At 44.4% G+C, this 26193-nt stretch overlaps 1 protein-coding gene across 1 annotated transcript in view; it reads left to right on the top strand.

Moving 5' to 3' along the window:
- The first annotated feature begins 5896 nt into the window (after window positions 1-5896).
- Window positions 5897-26193, top strand: part of snupn (snurportin 1) — a 37278-nt gene continuing 16981 nt past the window's right edge. Inside the window, 2 exon segments of the mRNA NM_001140305.1 lie at window positions 5897-5931; window positions 22998-23168. Of these exon segments, the coding sequence (NP_001133777.1) occupies window positions 23011-23168 (158 nt within the window). The 5' untranslated portion in view covers window positions 5897-5931; window positions 22998-23010.

The following is a 26193-nucleotide window of genomic DNA, read 5'->3' on the forward strand; positions in this document are numbered from 1 at the left end:
ACCTTCCACCCCCACCTTCGATATGGATGCCTGATGAAGACCTAAGGGTTGAAATTTGTTGTAAATAAATATCACCTGGGAGCATGAGCAGCAGTGTGCAGCGTTTTCCTTGAGTTTGCCTACAACTCAAGCACCTGTGGAAAGTACCTGGATGTGCATATGTTCTTCAGCTTTTGAAAATGTACAGGATGATAATCATTCCAGCCAGGAATCATGTATTGGTTAATTTTGATTACAGTGTTAATCCTACACTGGAATGCCAGAAGTTTGCTGGCTAATGGGCAAGAGCTCAAACAGTTTATTGAGGAGGTACTTGCCAAACCTGATGTTTTATGTCTCCAGGAGACATGGCTAAAACCTAATCTAGATTTTGTATTACAAGGTTATGTTGCAGTCCGTAGAGATAGGGTGGCAGGGGGAGGAGGAGGGCGTGCTACCTTTATAAAGTGGGGGATCCCATATAGGTGTGTGGGAGAGGGAGTGGAACAGGAGTATGTAGTAATAGAGGTGTGGTTGGGAGGGAGGGGGGAATATGGTATTAGTGAACTTTTACAACCGGTGTAAGAGACTGGAGTTGCTGACCCTTGGGAATGTAGTAGATCAAGATAGGAGACGGGTAATGTGGTGTGGGGATTTTAATGCTCACAGTGAGCTCAGGGGAAGGTTATGGACTGATGTAAACTGACAAGTGTTGGAGAAACTACTGGATGAGAAAGGGCTTGTGAGTTTTAATGACGGCCAAAGGACCAGCATTGACCCAGTAACTGGAAATGAATCTGCTCTGGATCTTACTTTGATTTCAAATTCAATGGCAGGCAGATGTGGTTGGGAGGTTTTGGAAGAATCTACAGTGGGTAGTGATCGCTATCATGTCCTGTGTACTATCGGATTGAGGGAGGAAGAATCAGTAGGAACTGGATTGAGGAGATGGATATTTGGGGAAGCGGAATGGGGTCAGTTTCAGGAATTGAGTGAATAGGAGCTGTCTCAGGTAGATCTTAATTCAGATATAGAAACAGTCAATGAGGGAATAAGAGGAGCAATAGTAGGGGCTGCAAGGCAGATGATTCCCATGGGTACAGGGGGGAGAAAGAGTAACGCAGTCCCTGGTGGAGTGAAGAGTGTAGAGAAGCCGTGAAGAGTAGGAAAAGTGCTTTCAGAATGTTGAAAAGGTCCCATAATTACCAGCACTTCATTCAGTGTAAACAAGCACAAGCAGTAGTAAGGAGGATCATTAGGATAGCTAAGAGGGAGTATTGGCGCCGGTTTTGTGAAAACATCGGCAGGACCACTCCTGTGGGAGGGGTATGGGGGATGATTAAGAGGATGAGTGGGGTCAGAAGAGATTGGGATCTCCCTGTGCTGATAAGTGGGGAGATTGCTGCGGTGAGAGATATGGAGAAGGCAGAGATGTTAGCCCAGGCATTTGTGAAGGTGCACAGCTCCAATAATCTGACAGAAGAGGGGCAGCGTGGGAGAGTGAGGGTCAGAGAGAGATGGTGGGGGAAACATTGAATGGCCCTTTTACTTTGGTTGACATGAAGAGAGCATTAGCTAAAGCTGGGGTAACATCTCCTGGGAAGGTATTTGGCTTTTACACAGATCTCAGTGACACTGCAATGGGAAAGTATTAGGCTTTTACAATAAGGTGTGGTAGGACAGGAAACTGCCTGAAACCTGGAAGCAGGCGGTAGTGGTGCCAATGAGGACACCTGGGAAAGACCCAACAAGTCCTTCAAGCTATAGGCCGATAGCGTTGACATCTCATGTACCTAAACTTATGGAAAGGATGATAACGGAAAGGCTGACTTACTTTCTAGAGATTAAGGACTAATGTAACCAGATCAAAGTGGGTTCAGGAAAGGCAGGGGAACGATGCATCCTGTACTGTGCCTTGAGTCATTCATACGGAAGGGACAGGCAAATAAGGAGGTGGTGGTAGCTGTTTTCTTTGATGTAGAAAAGGCTTATGATATGATGTGGAAGGAAGGAAGGCCTACTTATTAAACTGGATAACATGGGGGTTGGATGAAGGGTTTTTAACTGGATAAAGGATTTTCTTTTTGGGCAATCAATACAAGTGAGGCTGGGGAGCTCTATGTCAGAAAGCTATGAGGTGGATAATGGTACCCCCCCAGGGAAGTGTGATTAGTCCTTTGCTGTTCTCCGTTATGATTGATGGTGTATTCTCTAAGGTAAGACCTGATATTGGGAGGTTACTGTTTGCGGATGATGGAGCGCTGTGGAAGAGAGGGAGAAATACTACACATACAGCCAGAAGAGTTCAAGAAGAGATTAGTGAAGTAGAGCAGTGGACCCTGAGGTGGGGCTTCAAGTTTTCAGTTGAGAAAACACAGACTGTGTTTTTATGTAGAAGGAATGATAGGAGGAAATATACTTGAAGTTGGATGAAAGGAATCTGGAGAGGGTGGGAAGGTTTAGGTTCCTGAGGATCTGGTTTGACACTCAAATGACATGGGTGGAGCATATTAACAGAGTAGTTGTCAAAGGAAAGAAAATATTGAATGTGATGTGTTGCTTTTCAGGCATGGAGTGGGGAGCAGATAGAATGTCGTTGAAAATGATATAGATACAGTTGAAGACAGAAGTTTACATACACTTAGGTTGGAGTCATTAAAACTCATTTCTCAACAACTCCACAAATTTCTTGTTAAGAAACTATAGTTTTGGCAAGTTGGGTAGGACATCAACTTTGTGCATGACACAAGACATTTTTCTAACAATTGTTTACAGATAGATTATTTCACTTATAGTTCACTGTATCACAATTCCAGTGGGTCAGAAGTTTACATACACTAAGTTGACTGTGCCTTTAAACAGCTTGGAAAATTCCAGAAAATTGACATAATTTGAGTCAAATGGAGGTGTACTTGTGGATGTATTTCAAGGCCTACCTTCAAACTCAGTGCCTCTTTGCTTGACACCACGGGAAAATCAAAAGAAATCAGCCAAGACCTCAGAAAAGAAATCTAGACCTCCACAAGTCTGGTTCATCCTTGGGAGCAATTTCCAAATGCCTGAAGGTACCACGTTCATCAGTACAAACAATAGTATGCAAGTATAAACACCACAGGACCACGCAGCCATCATACCGCTCAGGAAGGAGATGCATTCTGTCTCCTACAGTGCGAAAAAGTGCTGAAAGGTTTGGTGCGATAAAGTGAAAATCAATCCCAGAACAACAGCAAGGACCTTGTGAAGATGTGAAGAAAACAGGCACAAAAGTATCTATATCCACAGTAAAATGAGGCCTATATCGACATAACCTGAAAGGTCGCTCAGCAAGGAAGAAGCCACTGCTCCAAAACCGCCATAAAAAAGCTAGACTACGTTTTGCAACTGCACATGGGGACAAAGATCGTACTTTTTGGAGAAATATCCTCTGGTCTGATGAAACAAAAATAGAACTGTTTGGCCATAATGACCATCATTATGTTTGGAGAAAAAGGGGGAGGCTTGCAAGCCGAAGAACACCATCCCAACCGTGAAGCACGGGGGTGGCAGCATCATGCTGTGGGGGTGCTTTGCTGCAGGAGGGACTGGTGCACTTCACAAAACAGATGGCATCATGAGGTAGGAAAATTATGTGGATATATTGAAGCAACATCTCAAGACATCAGTCAGGAAGTTAAAGCTTGGTCGTAAATGGGTCTTCCAAATGGACAATGACCCCAAGCATACTGCAGGAGGGACTGGTGCACTTCACAAAACAGATGGCATCATGAGGTAGGAAAATTATGTGGATATATTGAAGCAACATCTCAAGACATCAGTCAGGAAGTTAAAGCTTGGTCGCAAATGGGTCTTCCAATTGGACAATGACCCCAAGCATACTTCCAAAGTTGTGTCAAAATGGCTTAAGGACAACAAAGTCAAGGTATTGGAGTAGGCATCACAAAGCCCTGACCTCAATCCCATAGAAAATTTGTGGGAAGAACTGAAAAAGCGTGTGCGAGCAAGGAGGCCTACAAACCTGACTCAGTTACACCAGCTCTGTCAGGAGGAATGGGCCAAAATTCACCCAACTTATTGTGGGAAGCTTGTGGAAGGCTACCCAAAACGTTTGACCCAAGTTAAACAATTTAAAGGCAATGCTACCAAATACTAATTGAGCATATGTAAACTTCTGACCCACTGGGAATGTGATGAAAGAAATAAAAGCTGAAATAAATCATTCTCTCTACTATTATTCTGACATTTCACATTCTTAAAATAACGTGGTGATCCTAACTGACCTAAAACAGCGAATTTCTACCTGGATTAAATGTCAGGAATTATGAAAAACTGAGTTGAAATGTATATGGCTAACGTGGATGTAAACTTCCGACTTCAACTGTATAGTTATAGAGCTGTTAAGGTCATCAATGGATTATGGAAGTATAGCATATGGATCAGCAGCTCAGACATCTTTAAAAAAGCTATATGTAATCCAGGCCCAAGCCCTAAGAATATGTCGTGGAGCACTCAGGACCTCCCTGGTGGCAGGGATGCAGGTAGAGTTGGGAGAGATGCCGCTAAATTTAAGAAGACAACAGCTAGCCATGACATATTGGGTAAATCTACAATGACATAAGTTTACACATCCTACAAAAATGGTGCTCCTAGAGTGCTGGGAACATGAATAAAATCTGAATACAAGCTTTGGGTGGATAGACAATTGCATGGTGAGAGAGATGTGGTTGTTTGGGAGGGAGTTTATTCCCTCTGTGGTTCTTCCTGATATCCCACCTTGGTGTCTTCCTCAACTAGTGTTAGATCTAGGGTTGCTTGAGAGGTTAAGAGATGTTGAGGAAGTAGTAGATTCAGTTGTAAGTTAACATTTAAGGACACAATACTATGCTTTCTTGAATATATTCACAGATGGATCTAAGGACCCTAAAACAGGGAGGACAGGAGCAGCTTTTGGGTCTAAATCCTACCCAATAATCTCATCTCCCTAAGGAAACGAAATACATCATTAAATGCTACATCCCCTGAAGATTTCCACAGCAGTTCACTTAATCCTGTCTCTTCAACCCCATTACTCCTCAAATCTAATAACAATCGCTCCCCTTCTCTCACATATTCTGGCACTGAAATAGAACATGTTCCACTGCCTCCAACTTCTCCTGACAATGATCACAACTCCCAGTCGGATGTTTCCCCACCACTTTCAATGTACTATTTAGCCTTGTGTGTCCCAGTCTCAGCCTTGTGACTACACTTTCCTCCCCTCTCTTGGCCTGAGGCCCTTCCTGCCCCCACCTTTTCCTGGATGTTATACAGGTGTCTTCCCTTACTGTCACTGTTCCACAACTCTTGCCACTTATTTTTAACCACTGTTCTTATTAATCCCTTGGCTTATGCTTTACTGATCGACAATTCCATCTCAACATCAGGATGTTTAAGAGCCTGCTTGGCAATAATATCAATTTCCTCATTCCCCGCTACTCCCACATGAGCTGGTATGCAGAGGGAACATCACAAATTCTCCATCTGTTTCACCATATACAAACACTGCAAAACCTCATACAATACATCCTGTCTGCTCTGAGACACACATGAATTTAAACTCATCAGTGCTGCACTGGAGTCAGAGCAGATGACTGCCCTGGCTGGCCTCAACCTCCTCCACCCACTCTGCAGCCAATAGTATGACCAACAACTCCATTGTGTGAACAGATAAATGATCCGTTGCTTTTTTCGTCACTGCCACCTTAAACTCAGGAACACTGTCACTGGTCTACACTCCAGTCCAGTTGGTGGCGGTAATGCACCTTAATGCGGTTGCCAACGGCCATATAAAACTCCCCAAAGAAGAAATGCCCTGGAACAATACCCGACTCCGGGAAGTATTTTGCTTGTCCAACAAAAAATCTGCTGGTAGGAGAAACGTGACATCTCAGCCCGCCTGCCTCGTTCTTTGTCAAGGTAGTTTAAAATCTGGCTAGCTAGTTAACCACTTAGCTAGTCGGTTTATTTATTCTAACAACAGATCGCACAAATGTGAAGAGTTTAAATGCAAGGCAACCAGCCAGCTAAAAGTATTTAAATGAATGCTGCGGTGGATGTAGCTAGCTGCTAATGCGTATCCATTTGGTCCAGCTTGCTGTTTCTTGTCAAGTGTATACAATGTGACAGACTGACACCCTCTCAGTTGTTACATTTTACATCACCCAGTCGTCGCGCAGTAAATTGTGACATGCAGTGAGCAACGTTACAGAGCATAGAAGTAACGTTGGAAACAAACGTATCCAGGACATAAATTATTCCCATGGCAGCCCCAGGCCTGCGTCCCGGTTCCTACGTCTAGCTATCTCAGCCACAAAGTCAAAATTGGCTATATCGTAATGGAAACAAATAACTTTTGGGCCTTTAATTCAAGTTTAGGGTTAGTCATAAAGTTAACATTGTGGTTAAGGTTAGGTTTAACATCAGATTTTAAGAAGATAAATTGTAGAAATATGCAGGGTTTATTAATGGGTGAGCGCAGTGGCGTCAGTTCTGCTAAACCAGAGGAACCTTAGTTCTCTTAAGGTTCCTGTTTTTCGGGTAGGCAAATTCTCAAAGAAAAATCTCTGAATGCAGAGCAATGTGTGATCTTAGCTTATTTTTGCATTTGCTTGTCTGCATTATTCTCCAGGGAAGGAACAGTGGTATAAAAATAAGTGGCAATAGTTGTGGAACAGGGAGAGTAAGGGAAGACATCTGTATAACTTCCAGGAAAAGGTGGGGGCAGGAAGGTCCTCAGGCCAAGAGAGAAGGGAGGAGAGGAAAGTCATACAAGGCTAAATAGTACATTGAAAGTGGTGGGGAAACGTCTGATTGGGCTCCAGAGTGGCACAGTGGTCTAAGGCACTGCATCTCAGTGCAAGAGCGTCACTATAGTACCTGGTTCAAATTTTGCTAGATCCAGTGCATGCTTCTATTCTTCATCTCCATAATTAACCAAAACAAGACCGCTTCTAGTCACCTTGATTGAATCCACCTTTCCCACTGCTCTCGTCACAGTCCTCGATAGTACAAATGTACCTCCCAAATGAACCTCCTTGTCCAAAAAAACGCAGTCCAACTGAAAAGGCTTTATTGGAACGATCTGTGTCTAACACTATAACTAATTTCGTCCCATTCTTCGATTTCTCCATTTTCCTTTCATTGTCACACTTCACTTGCCACACTTTCAGATTCAAGCAACATTTCCATGGATGTTGCCATTTTGGTGCAAGAGGTGTCACTACAGTCCCTGGTTCAGATCCAGGCTGTATCACATCCGGCCGTGATTGGGAGTCCCATAGGGTGGTGCGCAATTGGCTCAGCGTTGGCCGGGGTAGGCCGTCATTGTAAATAAGAATTTGTTCTTAACTGACTTGCCAAGTTAAATGAAGGTTAAACACACACACCACACTGACCAAAAAGTTATTTTGTTGGCATTTACATATGTCCCCATTACCAGTCAAACATAATCAAAACCTATTTCTTTCACTTACTTGCTGTGCTGTTTCGTTGTTCAGTCGTTTCCTTCTCAACCAGGATTTCTATGGAACGCAGTTTGGGTCTTTGCGTGTCAAAAAATACACTATTTAACACTATTTGATGTGTCATGACACTATTTGACGTGTCAAATGACACTATTTGACCAATCAGGACCTGAATATGACTGCACGTCACATAATTTAACACGTTCATTCATTTTTTACTTAGTTATTACACATTGATTACACCATCACTCGTATTTCATATGTCACAAAGATTCATCGATATGTAAGCTATGATGCTGGGAAAGTTGTCTCACGCACCTACATTGCTGGTCATAAAAAAAAGCTAGCTAGCTCATGGATGCAAACAATGTTCTTCCCCAAAAACATAGCAAAACGACATCTGTTTCAGTAGCTATATAGTTAGCTAGCTAACTATATAGCTAGGTGTCATCTAAAATAACCCTAATTTATAAGATAGTTCTTAATTGATTAATGGTGGTCGGACACATCTGTGTGAAGCTAGCCACAATAGTGGACTTTGTGGTTATCCTTCAAAATAAAAGTATGGCATAATTTTATACTATTTGTATTCATTTGCATCACTGTCAATGACATACTTTTATTTTGAAGGCAAACCGCAAATTCCACGATTGTGCCTAATCCTTATTGTGGCAAGCTTCACAACACACAACCCGGTCCTGTCGAGACTCACTAGCCAGATTAAGCTAGCTGGCTGCTTATAACGTTAGCTTTGGGCAACAGGGTTAAGTAGCTGGTTAGCTATTTATTTTCATGAACTGAAGTTCAATTTCAATAGGCGAACAACAAGTGGCAAGCTAGCTAATACTTACAAGTATTCCTAAATCATTGCGAAGAGTAATGAAAATGACTGCAGTTTTTACTGGTCGTTGTTTTCAGGCTGGTTGTATTGGTGCTAGCTAGGGAGCAAGCTAAAGCTAGCTACCCCAGAAGTTGCGGTCAAACAAATGATGCTTTATTACCAACACGGTATTGTAAACACATCGTTCGTGGCTGGTGTTTGCTTGTTTGCTGACTTTTTTGTACAGCTTTGTCAGTGGTACTTTATCGTTTTTGACACGCAAAGACCTAAACGGCGCTCCATAGTATGTATGTCATGAAGCTAATAGCAGTGACGCTATAACTGTGTAACTCCGGTAAGGTAACATCGGAAAAATAGCGCACTTGGTAGTGTTAACCGGTGCTCGACCAGTCGGCGGAAGCCAACGTCACCCACGACAGAGAACGGTTGATTGTCAAGGGCAATTAATTCCATTATCTTGGCTTTAATGGATTTCACCTTTGAGTTGTCTCACTGAAATTTTGTTAATCTTTCAAATGATTGCTTGACTTAGTTAGATTTAAGTCATTTAGCAGACGCTCTTATCCAGAGCGACTTACAAATTGGTGCATTCACCTTATGATATCCAGTGGAACAACCACTTTACAATAGTGCATCTAAATCTTTTAAGGCGGGGGGGGTTAGAAGGATTACTTTATCCTATCCCAGGTATTCCTCGGTGTCTCCGGAAGGTGGTGATTGACACCGCTGTCCTGGCGTCGTGAGGGAGCTTGTTCCACCATTGGTGTACCAGAGCAGCGAACAGTTTTGACTGGGCTGAGCGGGAACTGTGCTTCCTCAGAGGTAGGGAGGCGAGCAGGCCAGAGGAGGATGAACGCAGTGCCCTTGTTTGGGTGTAGGGCCTGATCAGAGCCTGAAGGTACGGAGGTGCCGTTCCCCTCACAGCTCCGTAGGCAAGCACCATGGTCTTGTAGCGGATGCGAGCTTCAACTGGAAGCCAGTGGAGAGAGCGGAGGAGCGGGGTGACGTGAGAGAACTTGGGAAGGTTGAACACCAGACGGGCTGCGGCGTTCTGGATGAGTTGTAGGGGTTTAATGGCACAGGCAGGGAGCCCAGCCAACAGCGAGTTGCAGTAATCCAGACGGGAGATGACAAGTGCCTGGATTAGGACCTGCGCCGCTTCCTGTGTGAGGCAGGGTCGTACTCTGCGAATGTTGTAGAGCATGAACCCACAGGATCGGGTCACCGCCTTGATGTTAGTGGAGAACGACAGGGTGTTGTCCAGGGTCACGCCAAGGTTCTTAGCACTCTGGGAGGAGGACACAAGAGAGTTGTCAACCGTGATGGCGAGATCATGGAACGGGCAGTCCTTCCCCGGGAGGAAGAGCAGCTCCGTCTTGCCGAGGTTCAGCTTGAGGTGGTGATCCGTCATCCACACTGATATGTCTGCCAGACATGCAGAGATGCGATTCGCCACCTGGTTATCAGAAGGGGGAAAGGAGAAGATTAATTGTGTGTCGTCTGCATAGCAATGATAGGAGAGACCATGTGAGGATATGACAGAGCCAAGTGACTTGGTGTATAGCGAGAATAGGAGAGGGCCTAGAACAGAGCCCTGGGGGACACCAGTGGTGAGAGCACGTGGTGCGGAGACAGATTCTCGCCACGCCACCTGGTAGGAGCGACCTGTCAGGTAGAACGCAATCCAAGCGTGGGCCGCGCCGGAGATGCCCAACTTGGAGAGGGTGGAGAGGAGGATCGGATGGTTCACAGTATCAAAGGCAGCAGATGGGTCTAGAAGGATGAGAGCAGAGGAGAGAGCCTCCGTGACACAGAGAAGAGCAGTCTCAGTTGAATGACCAGTCTTGAAACCTGACTGATTTGGATCAAGAAGGTCATTCTGAGAGAGATAGCAGGAGAGCTGGCCAAGGACGGCACGTTCAAGAGTTTTGGAGAGAAAAGAAAGAAGGGATACTGGTCTGTAGTTGTTGACATCGGAGGGATCGAGTGTAGGTTTTTTCAGAAGGGGTGCAACTCTCGCTCTCTTGAAGACGGAAGGGACGTAGCCAGCGGTCAAGGATGAGTTGATGAGCGAGGTGAGGTAAGGGAGAAGGTCTCCGGAAATGGTCTGGAGGGTCAAGTGGGCAGGTTGTTGGGCGGCCGGCCGTCACAAGACGCAAGATTTCATCTGGAGAGAGAGGGGAGAAAGAGGTCAAAGCACAGGGTAGGGCAGTGTGAGCAGGACCAGCAGTGTCATTTGACTTAGCAAACGAGGATCGGATGTCGTCAACCTTCTTTTCAAAATAGTTGACGAAGTCATCCGCAGAGAGGGAGGAGGGGGAGGAGGATTCAGGAGGGAGGAGAAGGTGGCAAAGAGCTTCCTAGGGTTGGAGGCAGATGCTTGGAATTTAGACTGGTAGAAAGTGGCTTTAGCAGCAGAGACAGAAGAGGAAAATGTAGAGAGGAGGGAGTGAAAGGATGCCAGGTCCGCAGGGAGGCTAGTTTTCCTCCATTTCCGCTCGGCTGCCCGGAGCCCTGTTCTGTGAGCTCGCAGTGAGTCGTCGAGCCACGGATCAGGAGGGGAGGACCGAGCCGGCCTGGAGGATAGGGGACAGAGAAAATCAAAGGATGCAGAAAGGGAGGAGAGGAGGGTTGAGGAGGCAGAATCAGGAGATAGGTTGGAGAAGGTTTGAGCAGAGGGAAGAGATGATAGGATGGAAGAGGAGAGAGTAGCGGGAGAGAGAGAGCGAAGGTTGGGACGGCGCAATACCATCCGAGTAGGGGCAGAGTGAGAAGTGTTGGATGAGAGGGAAAAGGATACAAGGTGGTGGTCGGAGACTTGGAGGGGAGTTGCGATGAGATTAGTGGAAGAACAGCATCTAGTAAAGATGAGGTCAAGCGTATTGCCTGCCTTGTGAGTAGGGGGGAGGTGAGAGGGTGAGGTCAAAAGAGGAGAGGAGTGGAAAGAAGAAGGCAGAGAGGAATGAGTCAAAGGTAGACGTGGGGAGGTTAGTCACCCAGAACTGTGAGAGGTGAGCCATCCTCAGGAAAGGAACTTATCAAGGCGTCAAGCTCATTGATGAACTCTCCAAGGGAACCTGGAGGGCGATAAATGATAAGGATGTTAAGCTTGAAAGGGCTGGTAACTGTGACAGCATGGAATTCAAAGGAGGAGATAGACAGATGGGTCATGGGAGAAAGAGAGAATGTCCACTTGGGAGAGATGAGGATTCCAGTGCCACCACCCTGCTGGCCAGATGCTCTCGGGGTATGCGAGAACACGTGGGCAGACGAGGAGAGAGCAGTAGGAGTAGCAGTGTTATCTGTGGTAATCCATGTTTCCGTCAGTGCCAGGAAGTCTAGGGACTGGAGGGTAGCATAGGCTGAGATGAACTCAGCCTTGTTGGCCGCAGACCGGCAGTTCCAGAGGCTGCTGGAGACCTGGAACTCCACGTGGGTCGTGCGCGCTTTGACCACCAGGTTAGAGTGGCAGCGGCCATGCGGTGTGAAGTGTTTGTATGGCCTGTGCAGAGGGGAGAGAACAGGGATAGACAGACACATAGTTGACAAGCTACAGAAGAGGCTACGCTAATGCAAAGGAGATTGGAATGACAAGTGGACTACACGTCTCGAATGTTCAGAAAGTTAAGCTTACGTTGCAAAATCTTATTGACAAATGACGAAAATGATACAGTACTGCTGGCTGGTGAAGTAGGCTAGCTAGCAGTGGCTGCGTTGTTGACTTTGTTTGAACGTGTAGCTGGCTAGGTAACCTCGATAGTTTCAGTACTACACCTTATCATGATACAAAAGCAACTATGTAGCTAGCTAACATAGCACTAATCAAGACGTTCCTTTGTAATGTATTTAGTTTCTACAATGCTGCTCGTCGGTAATAGTTGGCTAGGTTTGGAAAAATGGCGTCGCGGGGGACGAAAATAGCTGGCTAGCTAACCTCGATAATTACTCTAAACTACACAATTATCAAGCTATGACAAAGACAACTATGTAGCTAGCTAACACTGCACTAGTCAAATCGTTCCGTTGTAATGTATTAGTTTCTACAGCGCTGCTAGTCGGTAACGGTTGGCTAGCTAGCAGTGGGTTTGATGATGACTAGGTGTGTTGACTAAGTCTGGAGTCTGGACAACGGCGTCGCGGCGCGGCGCAGCTGGCTAGCTAACCTCGATAATTACTCTAAACTACACAATTATCTTAGATACAAAGACAGCAAAGACAACTATGTAGCTAGCTAACACTACACTAATCAAGTCGTTCCGTTGTAATGTTGTAATGTAATAGTTTCTACAGTGCTGCTAGTCGGTAGAAGTTGGCTAGCTAGCAGTGTTGACTACGTTAGGAGGACGAAAATAGCTGGCTAGCTAACCTCGGTAATTACTCTAATTACTCTAAACTACACAATTATCTTTGATACAAAGACGGCTATGTAGCTAGCTAAGAAAAATTGCTCAGATCAAACAAATCAAACCAATGTAATGTACTGAAATGTAATATTACCTGTGGAGCGAAGCGAAGTGCGACTACTCGATCCACACAGCAGACATTGTGGGCTAGGTTAGGAGTGCTGTGTGTCATGTGGCGTCATGAGTCATGTACCTACATTATATAGGTATGCACGTCAGCTTTGACTTCTGGTTTGCACATCGGCGTTAAACTAGACATGTAACAACACATCCGCCACACTGATCCTCAGGGGTGCGTGCTCAGTCCTCCCCTGTACTTCCTGTTTGCTCATGACTGCATGGCCAGGCATGACACAAACACCATCATCAAGTTTGTCGTGACACAACAGTGGTAGGCCTGATCACAGGCAACGATGAGACAGCTTATAGGGAGGATGTCAGATACCTGGCCGTGTAGTGCCAGGACAACAACCTCTCCCTCAACGTGATCAAGACAAAGGCGATGATTATGGACTACAGGAAAAGGAGGACCAAGCATGTCCCCCTTCACATTGATGGGGCTGTAGTGGAGTAGGTTGAGAGCTTCAAGTTCCTTGGTGTCCACATCACCAACAAACGATCATGGTCCAAACATACCAAGACAGTCGTGAAGAGAGCACGACAAATCCTATTTCCCCTCAGGAGACTGAAAAGATTTGGCATGGGTCCTCAGATCCTCAAAAGGCTCTACAGCTGCACCATTGAGAGCATCCTGACTGATTGCATCACTGCCTGGTATGGCACTGCTCGGCCTCCGACCGCAAGGCACAACAGTGGGTAGTGCGTATGGCACAGCACATCACTGTGGCCCATCTTCCTGCCATCCAGGACCTCTATACCAGGCGGTGTCAAAGGAAGGCCCTAAAAATGGTCAAAGACTCCAGCCACCCTAGTCATAGACTGTTATCTCTGCTGCCGCACGGCAAGCAGTATTGGAGTGACAAGTCTTGGTCCAGAAGGCTTCTTAACAGCTTCTACCCCCCCAAGTCATAAGACTCCTGAACAGCTAATCAAATGGCTACCCAGACCCCTCTTTTACGCCGCTGCTACTCTGTGTATTATCTATACATAGTCATTTTAACTCTACCAACATGTACATATTACCGCAATTAACTAACCGGTGCCCCCGTACATTGACTCTGTACTGGTACCCCCTGTATATAGCCCCGCTATTGTTATTTTACTGCTGCTGTATTATTTACTTTTATTTTTAGAATAAAGAAGTGTTAAGGGCTTGTAAGTAAGCATTTCACTGTAAGCAACCTGCTGTATTCGGCGAATGTGGCAAATAAAGTTTGATTTGATAAAGGCACAGCACACCAACATCAAAACCTCATCCCAACTGTAAATAATGGTGGAGGGAGCCTCATGGTTTGGGGCTGCTTTGCTGCCTCAAGGCCTGGACAGCTTTCTATCAGATGGGAAAATGAATTCCGAAGTTTATCAAGACATTTGCAAGAGAACGTAAGGCTATCTGTCTGCCAATTGAAGCCCAACAGAAGTTAAGTGATGCATCAGCACAATGACCCAAAACACAGTAAATCAACAACAGAATGACTTAGACAGAATAAAAAAAACGAGATCTGGAGTGGCCCAGTCAGAGTCCTGAACCTCAACCCAATTGAGACGCTGTGGCATGACCTCGAGCGATTCACACCAGACATCCCAAGAATATTGCTGAACTGAAACTGTTTTGCAAAGAGGAATAGTCCAAAATTCCTCCTGACCGTTTTGCAGGTCTGATGCGCAACTACAGAAAACGTTTGGTTGAGGTTATTGCTGCCAAAGGAGGGTCAACCAGTTATTAAATCCAAGGGTTCACATACTTTTCCCACCCTGCACTGTAAATGTTTACCTTGTGTGTTCAATAAAGACATACATTGTTTATTAGTTTAAGCAGACTTTTTGTCTATTGTTGTGACTTCTTTGCAGAAGTCCAGGTAATTCCAAAGGGTTCACATTTGAGGGAGGTCTGTCGAATGCTCAGTCTGCTATGCTTGCATCTGTTCGCCCAACGACCTTGGTAAAGATTCAGCATGCTCAACCAATAACTGCTGATGACACTATGCCGATTAGCTTGGATAGCCTCTCTGACTTTAAATCTCATATGGGGCTTGGGCTGTTGCACTTAAATATGTGGAGTATTATTTTAAAAACCTTTATATGATAGACATTTGGGTTTGAGATACTAACCCTGACATTGGTCTCTCTGAAACGTGGTTAAATGAATTTATTTCAGATTATGCCATTTAACTAAATGGTTAGAACATCTTTAGGTGCGACAGGTAAAGAAAGGTGGTGGAGTGGCGATTCATTCATGTTACATTTCATTTTGTGGTGACTCAATCTCTTAAAGCTGAAATATGTAACTTTTTGGGCGAATCAACCAAATTCACATAGAAATGTTATAGATCTGTCATTCTCATTGAAAGCGAGTTTAAGAAGCGCTAGATCTGTTCTGTGTGCACCATTTCTATGCTTACCGTTCTTAAGTTTTGTGTTTGCGTCTTTTACTTTCAGTTTTGTACGCCAGCTTCAACCAGCTGAAAATACAATATTTTGGTTATGGGAAAATATATTTCAGAGGTTTAATGGTACAATGATTATCTACACCCCTTAAACTCAACTCCGGACCTTTTAAGACAGTTCCACTTCATTGTTCCCCTCTAATCAGGGACTGCTTTAAACCTGGGACACCATGTGTGTGCAATTAGTTATTAGGTAGAACAGAAAACCAGCAGGCTCCGGAACGTGGGGTAAGAGATGAGTACCGCTGCTCTACACTGTAGTTGCTTGTTTTGTCACAAACTAAAATTAGGTGAACTATTAGAATTTTAGCAACCAGGAAATGGCTGAGCGATTTCTGCATAGTGCATATTTTTTATATTTCTATTACAAAGCAATTTGAGCGTTTGTTTACTGAAAGTACATGTATTTGTTGCGGGTCTATCCCTCCTGCCATGGTGGATGAAGTTTAGAACTTTATCTGATTTACTAGTCCCTTTAATGGTTTCTTAACTGGTCATTCTGAGTGATTTTAAAATATTGATTAGTTATCCCCAGCCTCAGATCATTTAAAGAGTATCTGTATTGATTTGAACTTAAAAGGATACTTCAGGATTTTGGCAATTAAGCCCTTTGTCTACTTCCCGAGAGTCGGATGGACTTGTGGATACTATTTGCATGTCTCTGTGTCCAGTATGAAGGAAGCTAGAGGTAGTTTTGAGAGCCAATGCTAACTAGCGTTATCAGAATTAAAAACAATGTTTTAAAAAAAATCAATTATAGTAGGAGCAAGCTAGGCTAGTCCGCGCGCAAGATTAGAGTAGGCCTAATAAAAAATATTTCCGGAAGAAGCCTTTGACTCTCCTGAACTGCCACCGTAGCCCTATACAGCACAGCTATTGCTAAGGAAGCACACAAAGTTTTGGATTAGAAAGAGCAGAGCAGGCCGGGGCTCAGGCTTAGAATATCCATTATGTATTTATTGGAGTTATTGACCTCACAATAAGCTAGATTTGAGTAACTTACATTGTGGTGCTGAAACTTGAAGCAGCAGCCACGGCACAATCAATTGGAAATTGACAGCTCATGGTGCTGAAAGTAGCCAAAGTCGAGTAGGCATAATTCATTTCAACCATCTATATTTTAATTAGACTTAACTAACAACAAGGGCTTTGTGTTGGAGCTTATTTTTCTCCCTATTTAAGAAATAAGAGGTAGGCCTACTTGTTTGACAGACAAAATTAAGCTATAGGGTGCTATAGACAAGATGATGCCGACAGACATGGCAGCTCTGATTCTAGCTCTTTGCAGTGTGTGTGTGTGTGTGTGTGTGTATATATATATATATATACACACAGACTATATATATATTAATTATACACTGCTCAAAAAAATAAAGGGAACACTAAAATAACACATCCTAGATCTGAATGAATGAAATAATCATATTAAATACTTTTTTCTTTACATAGTTGAATGTGCTGACAAGAAAATCACACAAAAATAATCAATGGAAATCCAATTTATCAACCCATGGAGGTCTGGATTTGGAGTCACACTCAAAATTAAAGTGGAAAACCCCACTACAGGCTGATCCAACTTTGATGTAATGTCCTTAAAACAAGTCAAAATGAGGCTCAGTAGTGTGTGTGGCCTCCACGTGCCTGTATGACCTCCCTAAAACGCCTGGGCATGCTCCTGATGAGGTGGCGGATGGTCTCCTGAGGGATCTCCTCCCAGACCTGGACTAAAGCATCCGCCAACTCCTGGACAGTCTGTGGTGCAACGTGGCGTTGGTGGATGGAGCGAAACATGATGTCCCAGATGTGCTCAATTGGATTCAGGTCTGGGGAATGGGCGGGCCAGTCCATAGCATCAATGCCTTCCTCTTGCAGGAACTGCTGACACACTCCAGCCACATGAGGTCTAGCATTGTCTTGCATTAGGAGGAACCCAGGGCCAACCGCACCAGCATATGGTCTCACAAGGGGTCTGAGGATCTCATCTCTGTCCCTAATGGCAGTCAGGCTAACTCTGGCGAGCACATGGAGGGCTGTGCGGCCCCCTCAAAGAAATGCCACCCCACACCATGACTGACCCACCGCCAAACCAGTCATGCTGGAGGATGTTACAGGCAGCAGAACGTTCTCCACGGCGTCTCCAGACTGTCACGTCTGTCACATGTGCTCAGTGTGAACCTGCTTTCATCTGTGAAGAGCACAGGGCGCCATTGGTGATTTTGCCAATCTTGGTGTTCTCTGGCAAATGCCAAACGTCCTGCACGGTGTTGGGCTGTAAGCACAACCCCCACCTGTGGACGTCAGGCCCTCATACCACCCTCATGGAGTCTGTTTCTGACCGTTTGAGCAGACACATGCACATTTGTGGCCTGCTGGAGGTCATTTTGCAGGGCTCTGGCAGTGCTCCTCCTGCTCCTCCTTGCACAAAGGCGGAGGTAGCGGTCCTGCTGCTGGGTTGTTGCCCTCCTACGGCCTCCTCCACGTCTCCTGATGTACTGGTCTGTCTCCTGGTAGCGCCTCCATGCTCTGGACACTACGCTGACAGACACAGCAAACCTTCTTGCCACAGCTCGCATTGATGTGCCATCCTGGATGAGCTGCACTACCTGAGCCACTTGTGTGGGTTGTAGACTCCGTCTCATGCTACCACTAGAGTGAAAGCACCGCCAGCATTCAAAAGTGACCAAAACATCAGCCAGGAAGCATAGGAACTGAGAAGTGGTCTGTGGTTACCACCTGCAGAACCACTCCTTTATTGGGGGTGTCTTGCTAATTGCCTATAATTTCCACCTGTTGTCTATTCCATTTGCACAACAGCATGTGAAATTTATTGTCAATCAGTGTTGCTTCCTAAGTGGACAGTTTGATTTCACAGAAGTGTGATTGACTTGGAGTTACATTGTGTTGTGTAAGTGTTCCCTTTATTTTTTTGAGCAGTGTGTATATATATATATATATGTATGTATATGTGTGTTATTTCTTACATTATTAGCCCAGAATGTTTTTAGTGTTATTACATACAGCTGGAAATTACTTTTGGGATGTCAGAGCGGCGGTAACTCACCAGCATTACGACCAGAAATACGACTTTCCCGAATTGGATCCTTTGTTCTTACCCCCCAGGGCAATTGAACTTATCCTAGAGGTTGCTCCAAGACGCTGCCGCCGGAGAAGAGGTATTCGGAATGGAATTCTAGTCCGACTCAGGAAGTGTGCTCACCGTCCACCGCTTCCTAGTATATGACTCGCTAATGTTCAGTCTCTGGACAATAATGTAGACGAGCTCAGGGCGAGGATCTCCTTCCAGAGAGACATCAGGGACTGTAACATACTCTGTTTCACAGAATCATGACTCCCTCCGGATATACTGTCCCCGTCCATACAGCCATCTGGGTTCTCAGTACATTGCGCAGACAGGAATAAAGAACTCAGTATATACATGATTAATTACTCATGGTGTGATTGTGATAACACACAGAAACTCAAGTCCTTTTGTTCACCCGACCTAGAATATCTCAATCAAATGCCGACTGTAGTACCTCCCAAAAGAATTCTCTTCAGTTATAGTCACAGCCGTGTATATTCCCCCTCAAGCCGATACCACAACGGCCCTCAAGCTACACTGGACTTAGTGCATACTGGAAACCACATCCTGAGGCCACATTTATTGTAGTTGGGGATTTTAACAAAGCAAGTTTGAGGAAAACCCCAGCAAAGTTCTATTAACACATTGACTGTAGTACTTGCGCTGCTAAAACGCTTGATTACTGCTACTCCCCCTTCCGTGATGTCTACAAGGCCCTCCCTACGGCAAATCAGATCACGACTCCATTTTGCTCTTCCCTTCCTATTGGCAGAAACTCAAACAGGAAGTACCCGTGCTAAGGTCTACTCAACGCTGGTCTGACCAATTGGAATCCATGCTCCAAGATTGTTTTGATCACGTGGACTGGTATATGTTCCGGGTAGCCTCCTAAGAATAACATTGACGTATACTATGTAAGGCAATCAATCAAACAAGCAAAGCGTCAGTATAGAGACAAAGTGGAGTCACAATTCAACGGCTCAGACACGAGACATGTGGCAGGGTCTACAGATAATCACAGATTACAAAGGGAAATCCAGCCACGTCACAGACATTTAAGCGAGTTAACCCTCGCAAGGCTGCCAGCCCAGACGGCATCCCTAGCCGCATCCTCAGAGCATGTGCAGACCAGCTGGCTGGAGTGTTTATGGACATATTCAATCTCTCCCTATCCCAGTCTGCTGTCCCCACATGCTTCAAGATGTCCACCATTGTTCCTGTACCCAAGAAAGCAAATGTAACAGACCTCAATGACTATCGCTCCGTAGCACTCACTTCTGTCATCATGAAGTGCTTTGAGAGGCTAGTTAAGAATCTTATCACCTCTAACTTACCTGACACCCTAGATCCACTTCAATTTGCATACTGCCCCAATAGCGCCACAGAATGCAATCACCATTGCACTGCACACTGCTCTATCCCATCTGGACAAGAGGAATACCTATGTAAGAATGCTATTCATTAACTATAGCTCAGCCTTCAGCACCATAGTACCCTCCAAGCTTATCATTAAGCTTGGGTCTGAACCCAGCCCTGTGCAATTGGGTCCTGGACTTCCTGGCGGGCCGCCCCCTGGTGGTGAAGGTAGGAAACAACACATCCACTTCACTGATCCTCAACACGGGCCCCACAAGGGTGCCTGCTCAGCCGCCTCCTGTACTCCCTGTTCACCTATGATTGTGTGGCAACGCAGGCCTCCAACTCAATCATCAAGTTTGCAGACGACACAACGGTAGTAGGCCTGATTACCAACAATGATGAGACAGCCTACAGGGAGGAGGTGAGAGTCCTGGTGGAGTGGTGCCAGGAAAATAACCTCTCACTCAATGTCAACAAAACGAAAGAGCTGATCTTGAACTTCAGGAAACAGCAGAGGGAGCACGCCCCTATCCACATCGGCGGGACTGCAGTTGAGAAGCTTCAAGTTCCTCGACGTACACATCACTGACAATCTGAAATGGTCTACCCACACAGACATGGTGGTGAAGACACAACAGCGCCTCTTCAACATCAGAGGGCTGAAGAAATTGGCTTTGCCCCGAAGACCCTCACAAACTTCTACAGATGCACAATTGAGCGTGCTGTCGGGCTGTATCACCGCCTGGTGCGGCAACTGCACAGCCCACAACCGCAGGGCTCTCCGGGGGGGTGCGGTCTGCCCAACGCATCACCGGGGGCAGACGTCACATGAAGGCCATAAAGAGCAAGGACCTCAACCACCCGAGCCTCTTTCTGTTCACCCCACTACCATCCAGAAGGCGAGGTCAGTACAGGTGCATCAAAGCTGGGACCGAGAGACTGGAAAAACAGCTTCTATCTCAAGGCCATTTGACTGTTAAATGGTCATCACTAGCCAGTTACCACCCGGTTACTCAACCCTCTACCTTAGAGGCTGCTGCCATATATACATAGACATAGAATCACTGGTCACTTTAATAATGTTTACGTACTGCTTTACTCATTTCATATGTATATACTGTATTCTATTCTACTGTATTTTAGTCAATGCCACTCCAACATTGCTCGTCCTAATATTTTATATATTTCTTAATTCCATTCTTTTACTTTATATTTGTGTGAATTGTTAGATACTACTACATTGTTGGAGCTAGGAACACAAGTATGTGTATGTGACCAATGAAATTTGATTTGATATCCATAGATTTGTCGGTCAATTCCTCCACCCACCCTGCACTCTTTCAATAGCCTACCTCCATGTCAGTGAAGGGCTGTTAAGTAAAACCTTGAATTGAGGGGGTATGAGAGGGTATGCCATGGATTATTCTTTAAATTCTTCAAGCTTTGTTAAGTTGGTTGTTGATCATTGCTAGACAGCCATTTTCAAGTCTTTGTCATAGATTTTCAAGCAGATTTAAGTCAAAACATTAACGAGGCAACTCGTTCAATGTCATCTTGGTAAGCAACTCCAGTGTGTTTTACGTTATAGTCCGGCTGAAAGGTGAATTTGTCTCCCAGTGTCTGTTGGAAAGCAGACTGAAAACGGTGTTCTCATAGGATTTTGCATGTGCTTAGCTCTGTTCCGTTTACTTTTTACCCCAAAAGAACTCCCTAATCCTTGCCGATGACAAGCATAGCCATGATGCAGCCACAACCATGCTTGGAAATATGAAGACGTGTACTCAGTGTTGTGTTGTATTTGCCCCAAACATAACATTAATTTCTTTGCCACCGTTTTTGCAGGTTTTTACTTTTGTGCCTAAGCAGGATGCATGTTTTGGAATATTTTTATTCTGTTCAGGCTTCTTTCTTTTCACTCTCATTTAGGTTAGTATTGTGGAGTAACTACAATGTTGATCCATCCTCAGTTTTCTCCTGTAAAAGCCATTAAACTCTAACTGTTTTAAAATTACTATGGTGAAATCCTTGAGCGGTTTCCTTCCTCTCCGGCAACTGAATTAGGAAGGGCACCTGTATCTTTGTAGTGACTGGGTGTATTGATACAGCATCCAAAGTGTAATTAATAACTTCACCATGCTCAAAGGGATATTCAATGTCTGCTTGTTTGTTCAAGCATGGTGGTGGCATATTCAACTCAGAACATTGGACACCACGTTCAGCCAAGGGTTTGCAACATCCTAAATTGTCAGAAAATAGGAAAATGGTGTTTCATGAAGAAAGTACTCATATTTGTCCTGTTTTTTTCCCACCTTGCCATTAAAGCTAGTTAAGGAGGGAAATGATTTAGGCCTAACTACTTATAAAAAGTGTGCTTCTGATGAAGGGCTACAAAATAAAGTAAATAGCCCTATTAGACTGAAAGATATAAGGTCATTTCGTCAAACTTGTGAGGCTCTCCATGCTCATTAGTTTCTCATTCAACACATTTGCTGCTACTCACTCAATTCTGTTTTAAGTCTCCCTTCCTTAGACCACTGCGCCACTCAGCAGCCCAAGGCACACAATTGGCCCAGCGTCGTCCGGGTTAGGCCGGTGTAGGCCGTCATTGTAAATAAGAATTTGTTCTTAACTGAATTGCCTAGTTATATAAAGGTTACATTTTAATTTAAATGTTTTTAAATAAAAAAAACTTTTACATTCCCTGCGACCAACCATAAATGTTTCTTTGGCCAAATATTCCCAGATTTTCCTAAAACAGCCACATGTAGTCTCATTTCTGCATAGTCAAATTTTTCTCATGGCAAAAGAGTAGGCTCAGTGCGCATTAATTGCTCGTTCGGTGCAGCAGACTGCAGGGGTGTAGTGTTGCCAGGGCGTCCTATCAGCCACAATGTGTTTCATTGACCTCTTTACTGCATCTATCCTTGTTGTAAGGTTCCAAACGTTGCACCCCCAATGACTTCATATAGCATATAATTGATTGACTTCCACAGAGAGCTTGTATTAGATGTGCAAATAGCTTGTGATGGGAAGAGGTACATGACACATGCCAAATTGCCTGGGGTGGTGACACTATATGCACTATAGCAAATTAGCTAACGATTTTGGCATATTGATCAGTCAACTTGCATTATCATCCAGTTTTGAGTTTGGTAGCTCTGTTGTCAGCTCCATATTGTGCTCTAGTAGAAGTGGCTCCTTGATATATCAAGGGTCAGCTGAGCTCACCATACACCTCCTAACTCATGCCTTTGTGTGTATTTCCAGGCTCACCACCACCATGGATGACCTCACCCAAGCTCTCTCGGCCAACTTCGCCGTCTCGAAGGAGGCCAACAGCACAGCGGCCCCCCACCCACGGATGGCCCAGTACAAGACCAAGTTCAGCGTTTTGGAGCAAAGCGAGCGACGGCGGCGCTTTCTAGATCTGCAGAAAACGTTAGTTCCCTAACCAATTACAGGCCAAGTCCATACACAACTTGGCCTACTAGCCCCTAACCCCTAGGAACTTCATATGGTTGTGGGCAGCTCCATCCTGCCCTCTAATAGGCTATGTGGTTTTCAACAGATGGCTTATTGCTAGCTGCTAATGAATATATCTGACTGAAGCTGACTGTAGCTGTAAGCCTGTATCCATATCAGACTCATTACAAAAGGTCAGACAGTTCAAAGGTAATTTATATCTGGACGAGTCGGCAAAGGTAGCCCTTACCTGGACACTGATGAGCTTCTAAATTGGAATGCAGTGGCTGTACAGTAACATGCTATACATGACATCAGAGCTCAGTCTCTTCTTCACAAATCTGTATGAGTTTTGACTGACAGCTGTTCTTGTAGTGTGCGGTGCTCAAATTCAGAAGTTGACCCCATCCCTCCAGCTAATTGGGCAACTTTTGCAAATGTTTTGTTTACGGATGCACCGATATATTTTTGGTTGATACCGATATCTGATATTTTCCTTGCCAAATAAAACGATACCGATAACCAATTAATTTTTTTTTAATAATAATAATAATTTACCTGCCTTTTAAGCATTCTAGTTCAGTTAAATAGTTGAAACACACACACACACACACAGACCAAAAAGTAGTTTTGTTGGCATTTACAAATGTCCCCATTAGCAGTAAAACATAATCATATTTATTTCACTTACTTGCTGTGCTGTTTCGTTGTTCATTTGATCAGTCTCAACCAGGATTTCATTATACATGTCAAGCAGTGAAGTTTCAGCTCTGTCTGTCCGTGGCGCCTCTTCCTCGGTGCGCACTGTCACTGTGTCCGTTTCCATCTTGTCCAGCTGTGTGTAACATTTCACGTAAACCCTGTTTCTTGTCTGCATCAAAGTAGCAGTCTTTGTACCTAGCATCGAGCATGGTGGCGAGGCTCAGAGTGAATGCCACGAATCGCTTGTTCACAGTCTCTAGTAGAGTACTTTTCTAAGTTAACCCCACGGTCTGTTGGCAGTTTTGTTGAGCAGGCATTTCAATGCCATTACAGAGGGTATCACGTTTGCTGCAGACACAGTTGAGTTTATTTCTCGAGTCAGTTGTTCAAATGGAGCTAGGAGTGTTCATGTTTTCAAGTTTCAAACATGTTCTCAAATGCAATTGAAATGGCATCAGCGGTATGAGAACCAGCACATTCTTGAGCATGCAATCCGGCTTTCCTCAGTACGAAATCCTCGTCGGACCACTGTGCTGTCAGACTCCGCATGCTCATGGGGCTGACATGGCAGGTCCAAATGTCAGCCTTGAAGCTAATAGCAGTGATGCCCATAGCAAGAAGTACATGGATGTGAGTGTCAACAAATACTGTGTAACTCCGGTAGGGCAACATCTGAAAAATAGTGCCTACTTGGTAGTGTGTACCAGTGCTCGACCAGTCGGCGAAAGCAAACATCATCCACGACAGAGAACGGTTGATTGTCAAGGGCAATAAATTCCATTATCTTGGCATTAATGGATTTCGCCTTCGAGTTGTCTCGCTGAAATGTCCTTACTCTTTCAAATGACTGTTCGACTTGTTGACTACTCGATCCACACAGCAGACATTGTGGGCTAGGTGAGGAATGCTGTGTTGCACGTGTAGCGCTATTTTTTTTCATGGCGTCATTACTTAATCTACCTACGTTATATAGGTATGAACGTCAGCTTTGACATCGGTTTTACACATCGCCGTTAAACTAGACATCAGGCCGATGTTGGCATTTTTAGCTTATATCGGCTGATTCCGATAGGCTTACCGATTTTTGTATATCGTGCATCCCTAATTTTCTTGTCTGGGTGAGGGAAATGCTGTAAATGATGTTTGATGTACAGTTACAAGATGACATAGCGTTATACCCTGGGTTGTCCTGAACATAATGGTTGTATTGTGAAGAATTTGTTTTTAATGACCATGCATCTAAATGCACTCATGACTCCATTCTATGCATACCACAATTACGATTTACTTCTCTGAATTGCTTAGTGGAAGCCTAACACTGTAAGATCGTATTTCATAATTTAGCTAGTAATGTTGGCAATAGAACAAGCGTTCAAATGATGCACACCTGACCCAAATTGATATATGCAGAACCAGTCAAAAGTTTGGACACAGCTACTCATTCCAGGTTTTTTCTTTTGTTTTGACTATTTTCTACATTGTAGAATAATAGTGAAGACATCAAAACTATGAAATGACACATGGAATCATGTAGTAACCAAAAAAGTTAAAAAAATCTAAATACATTTTATTTTTGAGAGTCTTCAAAGTAGCCACCCTTTGCCTTGATGACAGCTTTTGCACACTCTACGCATTCTCTCAGCCAGCTTCATGAGGTAGTCACCTGGAATGTATTTCAATTAACAGGTGTGCCTTGTTAAAAGTTCATTTCTTTCCTTAATGCGTTTGAGCAAATCAGCTGTGTTGTGACAAGGTAGGAGTGGTATACAGAAGCTATGTGGTAAAAGTCCATAGTTAAATAAATATATATTATTTCACCTTTATTTAACCAGGTAGGCCAGTTGAGAACAAGTTCTCATTTACAACTGCGACCTGGCCAAGATAATGCAAAGCAGTGCGACAAAAACAAGAACAGAGTTGCACATAAACAAACGTACAGTCAATAACACAATAGAAAAATCTGTATACAGTGTGTGCAAATGAAGTAAGGAGGTAAGGCAATAAATAGGCCAATATTGGCAAACTAATTAGAATTTAGCAAGTAACACTGGAGTGATAGATGTGCAGATGAGGATGTGCAAGTAGAAATACTGATGTGCAAAAGAGCAGAAAAACAAATATGGGGATGAGGTAGGTAGTTGGATGGGCTATTTACACATGGGCTGTGTACAGCTGCAGCGATCGGTAAGCTGCTCTGACAGCTGACGCTTAAAGTTAGTGAGGAGATATATCTCCCTAACTTCAGTGACTTTTTTTTTTCTCAATTCGTTCCAGTCATTGGCAGCAGAGAACTGGAAGA

The sequence above is a fragment of the Salmo salar genome, chromosome 10, assembly GCF_965601325.2.
Source record: "Salmo salar chromosome 10, fSalSal1, whole genome shotgun sequence".
Lineage (NCBI taxonomy): Eukaryota > Metazoa > Chordata > Actinopteri > Salmoniformes > Salmonidae > Salmo > Salmo salar.